This window comes from Pseudoliparis swirei, chromosome 4 (assembly GCF_029220125.1).
Source record: "Pseudoliparis swirei isolate HS2019 ecotype Mariana Trench chromosome 4, NWPU_hadal_v1, whole genome shotgun sequence".
Lineage (NCBI taxonomy): Eukaryota > Metazoa > Chordata > Actinopteri > Perciformes > Liparidae > Pseudoliparis > Pseudoliparis swirei.
Window position 1 is genome coordinate 14,624,126 of NC_079391.1, and position 11,914 is coordinate 14,636,039.

The 11,914-nt window shown below is 40.5% G+C and overlaps 1 protein-coding gene across 1 annotated transcript in view; it reads right to left on the reverse strand.

Annotated features, from left to right (window-relative positions):
• mettl15 (methyltransferase 15, mitochondrial 12S rRNA N4-cytidine) overlaps positions 1-11,825 on the reverse strand; it is a 44,028-nt gene extending 32,203 nt beyond the window's left edge. Inside the window, exons 1-2 of the mRNA XM_056413007.1 lie at positions 11,763-11,825; positions 9,977-10,218 (exon numbers count right to left, since the gene is read on the reverse strand). Coding sequence (XP_056268982.1) covers positions 9,977-10,207 — 231 coding nt within the window. The 5' untranslated portion in view covers positions 10,208-10,218; positions 11,763-11,825. The remainder of the gene's footprint in view (positions 1-9,976; positions 10,219-11,762) is intronic.
• Positions 11,826-11,914: the final 89 nt, after the last annotated feature.

Genomic DNA, 11,914 nt, shown 5'->3' on the forward strand with positions numbered 1-11,914 from the left:
GGGGGAAGGGGTGGGCTCTGAGGAAAGCTTGACATTCAGTGCATTTACATGATGGTATAATTCTAATCTTGCTTTAGTCGGACTATGCTATCTTTTGGGGGATCTGCTATTATCCCAATATACATGGCAGTGAGTAATTCGAATCATTGGCCGAAAGCATGTCATATCCGATACGAAAGGTGGCGCTGTTTTCATTACAACTCGTGGTGATACAGCCATTTCCGCTTGACCTCTTCACCACTACCAACAACAACCAACAACAACAACATCAACATTTCGAGAAAGATGGCGAACAGAGAGCAAGGCGGCTACATCCCTCTACTATTCTTGCATGATGTTAATAGGAGTACAGCGAATGCAAATGGCGCTATTGGCGTTGTTTGTTTGTTTTCTGCCGGCCAGGCTCCCGGCAGTGACAACTTATCGTCTCTTTCGACTTCCGGGTCACGACATGGGAGGGAGGGGGGAGGAGGGCGGCGGGATCTCAAGCATGCGCAAAGACGCAAAGTCCAGTTCCTAATCCAATTCACCGTTACATGCCGCGATAGTCGAATTATCAACCGGATCGGATCGAGTTATCCAGGGGTGTTAATCGGATCGTAGTCGGACCGCACATAGTCGAACAAAGGTGTTTCCATGAAACGGATAATTCGATTTCAGTCCGACTAAGCCAGTTATTCGAATGCATGTAAACACGGTCATTGCAGCGCTATGTACTGATTTTTTAAGTTCCCCTGGGCCTTCCCATGACTGGTATTATCATCAGTACACCAACGTTTATTTAGCAATTGCCCCAGTGTCAATGACATTCAAATGCATTCAGACGGAGCTCCAATAAATCAGAGGCGTGTGTAGCAATTCAAAGACATAGAACCAGGCTGGTTGACACATTTCAATCATCTCACAGTACATATGCTGATATCTCCCTGTAGCAGCTCTCGCGACGTTACCCGTGGGTTTCCCCCAAAAGCGCCAGGTATCAGCCGACACCAACGAAGAGGTTTCGTTCGGTAACATATTTTATTTACCACACACAACACAGAGCAGACCGCAAAACTGCACCTCTGCTCACTCCTCCCAACCTCCAGCTCTGCTGCCCTTTTATATGAGCCGCATCGGCTGCTGACTGATTACCAACCAGCCAGCAGCCGAGGCCAAACTGGAGACAGCTGCCACACTCCCATCTCTGAGCGGGCACCTGTAGTTTGTAAAGGTGGAAAACGACCAACGGTCAGATTTTGAACCTCAACTTGGAAAAATGACCAGCCCCAAGCTTTCAATCCCTGACAACAGTCTTTGAGGGGTAATGGTCAGTATCAGGAGCCTATGGCTGCCTAGAAGGTACCTAAGAGTGTGTGTGAGGGCTGTCCTTCAGCAGGATGTTGCCAGTGTGCTTATATTTCCTCAGCAAAAGGTGAATGTTTGAGCCAAAGCACATCTGTGAATTAAATAATATGACTGGGCTGTGATAAAACAGGTCAATGCTGGTTTTAATATTAAAATGTATTAAACTCTGCATTGCAACGTTGAAAATGGCTCAAAACGGCTACTGTTTTAAATCAGTCTTAATCTTCCAATTCTGAGATAGAGTCAACCGTTTGGGACTTATCTCAGTTATGAAATAAAATAATGTTAACGCCCTCTAAACCTCCCCTCGACCCACAGCGTCAGGCCAAGCCTGTTCTCTCCTTTCCGGATGCAGGAAATTAAGCCATCTGCAAATGACAAAATCTGGTAAATCTGTGGTAATGACTGCTTAGCTACATGCTTTTCAAGGCTGTGACAAGAGTGTGTAGATTTAGCATTTAGTTGTTGAAATGTTTTCATTTGGCGGCTGGATACTCAACCAGCTAACACTAGAAAATGAGCAGAACAGCTGGCTGGTGGCTCAGGTGTGTGTGTGTGTGTGTGTGTGTGTGTGTGTGGAGAGGATGGAGTAACACTGTTGTGTTAGAATTGATGCAATAGTCTTCAGAAAGGCTTTCCCTCAAAAGCATGACAAGAAGAACTGAGCAGGCGACCCTGTGTAGGGACACTCCGGTGAAACTGTGGAGGTCGACACTGTGTCAGGACTTGTGAAAAGGAAGCAGGGAATTTGCTGCTCTTGGTTTAGGTCAGTAGTGTCATGTAGTGTCGAGCGGACATGCTCTTCCCAGACAAATTAGTCGGGAAACCGAGTAGGCAAGGAGTGGAAGCCCTCCAGCTGAGAACAACATCAGGATGCTGCTGGGAATATAGATAATGTTGAACACACAGATAAGGTCACTGCAACAGACTTTATCAGAAAAGGTCCAACAGCAGTTTGATTAGGATGCAGGAACACATGCTGAGAAAGATCAGTAGGAATCACATCAGTTTTAAATTACCGAAACTTTAAATTGGCCTCAATATCCTGGTTAACAATACTTTTTTTCAATCTGTAAAAAGCAAATACCATAGTTGCAGCCCGTAAGCATTCGAGAGCCCGGTAGGACTCGCACATGTGTCTGCACATTGAGAGCAACACTTATTTCTGAAACGCGACGCTGCCACCATTTGCGATCAGCGTGTGCTCCCAAACCCGTTTTGTGAAATGGGACACACCTTTGATGACACTGCACAAAAAGCAAGCGTGTGTTGGCTGGTATTTACAGATCAGGTCACTTTTATTTACATCACCGCTTCCACGAGCATCACCACACATCTCTCATGTTTACAATATGGCAGCTTGGTTGTGTCATTGGCGGATGTGGCTGGACGCCGCGGTGGACTTTAAAACATCATTTCATGTAAAAGGGGAAAGTTGAACATGACAAACAATTTACTACAGCAATGTCAGGAATCAATGAATGCTTTTATTTAGCTGTTTTACAAAAAACACCAACACTTTTGTCAAAGTCCAAATCTGATCAAAATGTATATATATTTTGCTATCAGCAAATCTTAGTGTTATAATATGACAATAACTGGAACCATTTGTTAAAAACAGAATCAATCAGAAAATAAGAACCACAATCACAATGCATATATGCATATACGTAAACAGTAAAAATGATAAACAGCAATTAGACTGCATAAGGAATGCTGTGTTTGATAATTATCCTGAACATATTTAAAAGAAAGACCACTGAGATAATGCCGTTGGACCTCACACAAACACCAAATGAAGATGTGTTGCAGGAATGAGTCATCTGCTGTCCACAGGGCATGTATCTGATTAGCACACCCGCACTCACACACCAGCAACAAATGTAAATATTGCAATAAAACCTGGTGTAATAGTATCAATTCAGTGTCGAGGATGGGTTCCAGTGTATTTTCACTGAGTTTAGCAATATTGGATGCATGCGAGTATAGAGTTATACAATTTCAATAATTGTTATTAAAACTACATGCAAATATAACTCAATAATTAATGTTGTAGCAGCACCCTTCCCCAGTTTACCCCTGTATACACAGTCCATGTTTTTTTATGGAAAAATCAATCAAACATTAATAAAGTGCAAGATTTGGAAAAGTATTTACTTTTAGCAGAGCGTAAAAGCTTTATTGGACACAATAATGCACTGTTGGCTGTGAGCTATACAGCTTTATAAGCAATGTAGCAAAACGTAGTTTGGAAGGTCGGAGGGTGATTTACTTGGGCTAAATTATGATAGACATCATCTGCTCAGGTAGGCACACAAAGGTTAACTTTATATATTGAAGTTGTTGTTTACGTGATGATGAAGAACGTGAAAGATGAACGGGCTAAAACAACTCAACTAGACAGTGTGATGGAGCTCTGTTCAGCAAAGCTGAACGATTTGGCGCTGTGTATACTGGGGCACCCCATTTGGCTAATGAAGTCCCAGACTGTCTTCACGCCACACCCCCACCCACCGCTCTACTATGAATTGTTCTACTCATGAAAGTAATGAGGCAGAGAGGGAGAAAGACTCTTCTGGACACTGATAACCTCAGACTAAACTTGCAACCTTACGAGACAAGGGCCTAATATCTGGCCGTCAATCAGCCCCAGCATCGCTGGCTGGAGAGTTTAATTACAAGGATCAATTATTTACCAGCCTCCTCTTTCACTACTCAGCGCTCCCAAAAAAGGAGTGTAAAGAGAAAAAAAGCGAGCTGTTACACCATTTTACAGAATTACTACAAAACAACTTCAGTATTTGTTGTTGGATGATTAATATAAATAAAATGTAATTCTTTAGCATCGTGTCTACAGTTAAAATAACATTTAGTACCTACAAATACACAACTGATTATATTTGATATTGAAAATAAAAAATAGAATATTCCAAAAAACTCTTGGGACATTCATGAAATGTCAGTGATATGTCTCAGGACAAACTGTGCACAATTATCTTATAGACATAAATAAAACTTAATATATAAAAGTGCCGATCTTAACCGTTTAACATAGTTCTTTACTAAAATAAAACATGCAAAGACAACTTTTTCAGGGTTGCTGAATTACTGTAACTCCCTGTACTTTATATTTACTTCTGAAGCAATTTCTAGTCTTCAGCTGCACCGCCCAAACAAAACCTGCAAGGCTTTTAACTAATTTGAAGAGACAAGCTCATATTACCCTTTTGCTTGTATCAACAACAGCACTTCCCCTGGCTGGTACTGGGAATTTAAGTTAGAACACTTTTATCTGAAATGGCATACATTTCAAATGCTGGGGCCCATGTACCAAGAATATATATAACATTTAGATTTAGAGTTCTTTCCATTGATGCCCGTCAGTTTTACGATACAGGTTTTATAGATTGTATATTTAGTATCTTAATAGCCTTGCACAAAAGTACATGGTGCTCCTTGCACTGTAGACTCAGAGAGTCATTTCTCACCTCAGCTGGCCCAAAATTCAGCTGTAAGACTTCAAATTAATGAAATGAGACAAGATCATATTAACCCCATCAATGCCCCTCTTTACAAGCTGGTACACTCAGTACCCGGTAAAAGAGTATCCTCTGCTTGACATTAGCACACTAGGGGAGATATTTGAAGATATGCTGGATTGATGCATTTTTCTTCCCTGACCACCGTAAACTATACATTCCACAGAAAAGACATTTAATGGAGAACATACACACAAAACAGATGGCAATTCATGTCACACAGCAGTACTCTACTTATTCTATCCTGTGTTCTATCTTACATCTAAAAATTCATTAAAAGACAGTGAGAAGTAGCAGCTGGCAGAGTGTACTGTGGTCTTCCATTCATAGAACAGTGAGCCTCATCATGCGTCCGTCAAATAACCCAAACTACAGGGGAAGTAAAAAAAGCAGCACTCAACTGCTGTGTTCAGGGCCTTATTAACAAGCTACAACATCCTGTAAATTTGTAGTTTGCCTGTTTTGCTGTTTTGTGTGCTATATTTCCATTGTCATGAGCCTAGCCTTCTTTCGTCTCTGTATTCTGTGCAGGTTCCACGTCGAAGACCACCTGCATTCTGTTACTTTCATGATGAACTCAGGCTTCAACATTCCAGTGCTTTGGTGGTCCTCTAAAAAGCTTCCACTATTTATTTCATGAGTGTGAACAGGATGACATTTGTATGGGGACATTTCTAAATGACTGGTATAATGGTCGCATTAGAGCAACATAATTATATGAACGCCAAAAAGATTTGAATTACAAACTATAGAAAAACATTTGTTAAACATTAATAGTAAAGAATACTAGATCTCCTGCCATATTATCATCAAATGTAACTGTCCAGCAATAGTTATTCTTTGCCCAATCCTACTAAAAAAATGTGTTGATTGTTGATAGACTTATATTGATCCAAAAAAGGTTTAACACCTATGGTCTCATAAATTCCACAAGAGGGAGTGTGTTGAGACTAAAACGTAAGAGTAGGCAGCTCGTTTCTCCTTCTACAGCAGCACAGGGGTTTTCCCCTGGACTCTCAGCTGATGGCTCATGAATCTATTCTAGCGGAGGTCCCCTACGCAAGCGGCCTGTGGAGGACTCATGCTTTGTCCTTTTCCCAAAGCCCATGCTTTTACATAACCATGAGTATTAACAAGTTGAGGGGGAAGTTTCATAAAAGCACTCAAACAAAAAAAAATGGGGATCTATTAATGTTGCTTCATAGCAAAATACTATAATTAAACTCTTTAAATTGCTCGCTTTAGTTTCCAGTGGTTGCCGGTTCTGCCAATTCCACTGAGCATCAACATTGCAGCTCTGTGCACCTCAAAGCTTATTGTCTTAAACTGTGGTCACTCCTAAGTCTTGACTGTAAACATTTCTATCTGATGGACAAGTTGAATAATACATTCTGTGAAAATTGTGACAATATTAATAGAAACACATGGTTGGTGATAATGTGGGTTTTGGCTCCACAGATGAATGATAACATTGCTCTCCTATTCTTGAAAGTAACTGTTAAGATAGAGGTCAGTCGGTAAACTGTGATATCAAAATGTACATTTTGAATGTATGTATTTTGCAATTTGCTTTGATTTCCTCCTAAAGTTCAGTGAACCTGGGCCTGTTCATAGAGTGTACATTTTGTTGATTAGCTGACAAGCTTTTTGTCCATCACAAAAAATATTTTTTTTAAAGATAAGTTAAAGAAACAATTGAAAACAAGAACCGTGACAAAATTTATAGAATAAATGTTTCTCCGCTGCTTTATGCAACATAAATGTTGCATAAAGACATCAAGATCAATCTTGCAATATTATGGCATGTCCTCTCGAGCTAAACAAAGACAAGACCGAGTGAATAAGTAAACAGTGCCTATACGACAAAACTTGCTATAGACGTGAACGACACCTGTAACCATTGCAGCTGAACGCAACAAAGATGGCGACAGCTGTAGTCTCCAATGGCTTAGATAACACAACAATTAAATCCTGTGCCATCCCATTTCAGTTTTGAAGTGTTGTGTCCCTGTGTGCTGTTTCACTCTTTTTCCGTGCGCTCAATATGTGGCAAAGAAGTCTTTTAGGAGTGAATCAAACATTTCTCATTTTCTGTTTGCAAAAAAATTTGACTATCCAATCGATGAAGTACATCAACATTACAAAATAAAAATGAAGTGATCTTAATTTAAGATTTTTAAATGTCTCAGGCATCCTCAGCAATCATATACAATTGATTGCCAACCGTCAGCGCAAGGTGACGGTTGGCAATCACAATAATGACCTGTAGGGTAGGAAAGGGCAATATATTGATATTATGTAGATATTGTAATATAAGAGCATCATCTTCAATTTTGGATATGTAAATATGGCGGTATTGTCTTTTCCTGGTTTAAAAAGCAACATGTCATTTTCTGATCTTACTAGACCATTACTCTAATGTTACTATTATTTACCTTAAACACTGTATCATTCATTATATCAACACTACTGATGATTATTTATCAAAAAGCTCATTGTGTAATATTTCTTGAAAGCATCAATTGTCAACCCGACTTGAAATCTCGATATTGAGGTATTTGATCAGAATATCAGTGTGTGCACTGGTAATTACACTAGCCGAAGACACTGTCCAAAACAATAACAAACTGGTCCACTCTCCTGTGTCTGTGTTGGTTAGCCAAACACGGTGACAAAAATAAAAACAATCAAACAAAAACAAAATAACAATCTAAGTGAGCGCCAGAGCAGTGCAAGAGAGTGTACTTGTAGTTCTGTTCGCTGTTTGTAAAAAACTAAAACAAACGAACAATTAAAAGGGAGCCACACAGCAGCAGCCAAGAAGTACTCCAAAACAATAACAGAGTGCAAACTGTTTCCCACTGTGTATCTGGGTGAACAGCAGTTGGTGGGGGTCGCCGAGGCCCTCAGCATTGTTATCACTTGTGGCCCCTAGCGGCCCGTTAAGAGTGGTGAGTGAGGAGTCAGCCGGGAGTCAATGGCAGTATGAAACAGACAATACAAAAAGGTGTTTTGAGAAAGTGTAAAGTCATCGCAAATATATGAGGTCCTTGAGCTTGCAGCCATAACTGGCCACCTAAAATATACCATAGTTTGCTGTAGTAGCAGGAGAGATTTGCCTTGGGCAGACACAGAAGCACAGACTCACACTGTCACACACACTCACACACACACACACACACACACACAAGACAGAACACATAACCTCCTGTGATCTTTCTTGAAAAGAAATGCTGTGATATCCCCCCACCCATCCCTTGAAATCAATTAGAGATTAACTGTGTACATTAATGTATGCTTTCAGTGAAGACACAATATATCTATCAATCCAGATCCAATAAGCATGATGGCTATTTTCAGAACAATGAAAATACAGTGTAGGCTAGCAGTGCAAATTAGCAAACCTTTATACACATTTACAGTCAGACGGCCTGTGAGTGGGAGGCAGCAGGGCACTGAAAGGCTCCATTTACACACTTTGGTTTAACTGCAGTATATGCTCCGACAGCCATAGTGGCTCAAGTACTTCATTCATACATACGCTGCTTCAGCTGACAAGAGCAATTACATTTTGATGATTATTTTACAATAGCCATCCATTCAAATTATACATCTCACTGCCCTCTGTGATTTCAGTGGACACTTGTCTGATATCAGGTTTTCAATCTCACAGAAACTGATCTGTTAGTGACACCATCACTTAACCACCACACATTTGACTGCTTAAATGACAGCTCTGTCAGGGAGCCATGTCAGAATTCAAATTGTTGATTGCCCGACTAAGACTGACAAGGCATGTGGTTGCCTTTACAGAGTGATGATTTATCTTTAGAAATGTGTAATATGGCAATGTGACAGCACCCTAATCAGGTTGTAATGTTGTTGTGCTTATATAACTGGTATAACTGCAACATTACACACATTTCATCATATTAAAAAAAATGATTCGCTGACATCGGAATTTTAGCAACATTTAAGCACGACTTGTAGATGTAACCATGCAACATTTCCACAACGCGTCACACTAAGTGAGGTCTACAGCATGTACTGCACAAAAAAACTAAATCTATCAAACTGTTTTTAATAGCATCTGATTGGCAAGCTGTCTTGGGACAGTTGGCAAATGGGCGGGCAGCGGAGGAGTTGAGACGTGTTAAAGTTCAGGCAGGAGCGACGCAGCACCCTGTGTCCTGCCAACAGCCTTACAGTGGCGCAGTTCTTGACTAAGTTGTTGACCCATGGCGCCAACCTGTCTTGACCATGCACTGCCTGCCACACCAGAAGGCTTTTGACTCATACCCATCTGTCCTTGTAGTACATACATTAAGTGAAATCCAAGCTGTCGGCATCCTATCCTGTTCATGCGTGCCTTTTTACCTTAGCAACAAACATCTCGGTAAAGAGAATAATCATCAGTAAAGAGGTCATTTTCAATAGCTATCTTCAGATAACAACGATAAACTCTTGAGGAGATATAATGCACGCATTTGGAAAACTATTTTTTGAAAATCGTTTAAACCCAAATAATGTATTCCTTACTAAACTAATACAACAGACCTGCATTAGATTTAATCGTCGAGATTAAAATTTACATTATTGTTGATGCTTAGTCATTTCTGAGAATGGATTTAGTGGTGGTGTTGTATCAAAATGTATGACTTTCATTGGTGTTTCAAATGTCCTGACACATATTAGAGAGACACAATATAAGAAACACCCCTCAGTACGAGTTTGCATGCCTATGCCATTACCACAGAAACCAAAGCAGACCAAACAACAATGCCTAAAAATAAAAACACGACCTAATCACTTCTCACTAATCACGTGAGAAGTAAGTCCATGAATTGCAATTTAGACACAGCTCAGATTTTCCTACGGTCTCAACACATTCTAGGAGCTTTAAATGGGATGAATACATTATATTGGCAATAATGGTAATAAGAGAAAAGTAAAATGAGACAGTTGCTTTTGTTTTACACATTACTGATTTTATCTGAATAAAGCTTTGACTTGTGAAAAAAATATATTTTTTAAACAGACATTAATTTTCTATCAAAAGACTTGCACAAACAACAAAGATGCAAACGTACCTGACCTGGCTGGACGTCTAAATAATGAAGCACCTCTTTAAGCATAACAGGTGTATGAGGAGAATTTGGGGTTAAAACAGAAGACGGTTCTTCAGATCTGTCAAGGGGACCAGGACCAGAAGATGCACAAGCTGTTGAAGAGTGCAGGCTAAACTTCCATAACCTCCATGCTCTCCACACCGTGGGATTTGTTTTCCTTAACATCGGGTTGGCGCACACTGGAAAAAACATGGTTTAATGATCTATGGAGAAAACAAGTGGGAAAAAGTGTTTAAACCAATTTAGTGGAGCAGGGTTTGGAACAGTGACAGCTGACTTCAGATTTACAAATAGCCAAATAAGTGTTTGTATTAACTTTGCTATTATTTGAGTAGTGATCAAGTATAATAACTTGGAACACAAATATTAGGCAAACTTGCAGATATCTTGTGCTAGAGGTTGAACTCTTCCAACAGCCCACATATGTGTCTCATACACTCACCACCACATCCTCAATACAAGTAATTACATATTTGGTTAATTAGTTCAACATTTTGACATTCTACATGGAAAACACTGCCTGCAGTGAACCACATGGTTAAAAGGGTATGCAGGTGTTTCCTGGCAACAAGATGCATTGAAAATTAGAGATCAGTTAGTGACTCATGATTCTAAAGAAATATAAATATGTGCTGGAGCTAAAGGAATTCAACTCATTTGCACCAGGCATTGGTGCACACAAAGCAAATGTCCAATGGCAGCAAAGCATAACACGGTATTTGATGACATATATATTGGTATATTGCGTGACAATGCATGATTGCTGTCAGATATGGGGCCATAGCTGCTGTACCTTACATGACTTAAAAAAACACTTTGTATACATATTATTATTATTATCACTATGAATATTCTATTCTATCAAGATGTCAATACAAAATGTTACATTGTTCAGGTAAGGCAAGCTGTCCTCTACTAGAAGAGCAGAGAAGGGAATGAATGATGGACTGTTTGGAGCAAACTAATTAGTAGTTGTGAATTATTATCTGTGCCGTTGTTACAACTTAATATAGCCGTAGATACAGAGGTATATTAGACAGCCCTCCCATTTGGCCCATCCCCAGTACCATTCGGTGATGTATAGGCACAAGATAGGATAATAGCATCATTATTAAACAATGTGAGGAGGGTGTATTAAGACCCTCTTCTCTTACCGCCATGGCTACTTAGTTGCTCTAGGCATTAAGCTATGAGTGGGGCTGAAAGGTCACACGAGCGTTAGCTACTTTACGGCAGTCAAAGTACTAGTTAGTTAGTTGGGAGCTGCTGGTTATGTCTCATTGCACCAGACGCGTGGATTCGTGTGTATGTTACCATGTTGTTGTACCACAAAAACAAGCAATGTATGTGTGCAGCAGGTTGACGTTAGCTAACGAGTCACCTTGCTACAAACACCAGAGCTAAGAACAATGGAGTTCACACCCTCCACTCAACTACAGCGTTTGGAGGTGATACAAGTGGAGTTATGCAACTCACTATCAGGAGCGTGCAGTTGCTGTCCCATTAATCGCTCTACATCACCAGTGGCTGAGCTCTTTATACCTGAAGGATGGAACGACGCATAGAATGTTGTTGCTATGCCACCATGTTGGGTGCCCACGCGCGACTACCTTTTAGAAACTGTCGACCGAATTACCGGATGGGGAATGCTGCAACAGGACATTCAACTACATTTAAACATGTTTGACTAAGGTGAGGTGTGACGGAGAAACGTGCCTATACCTCTGAAAGGTAGACAGTAGCTTACCGTAGTGGAACAGAGCGTAGCTCCACCTTCAGTTGCAGCAGCATGTCCGGCGCGTCACCACGACCCGCCCAACGACAGCGGACGCGCGACCAATCCGCCGCCACAGAGGGAGAGGGTTTGTTTTTTAAAATATTGGCGCTAGTCGTGCTAGC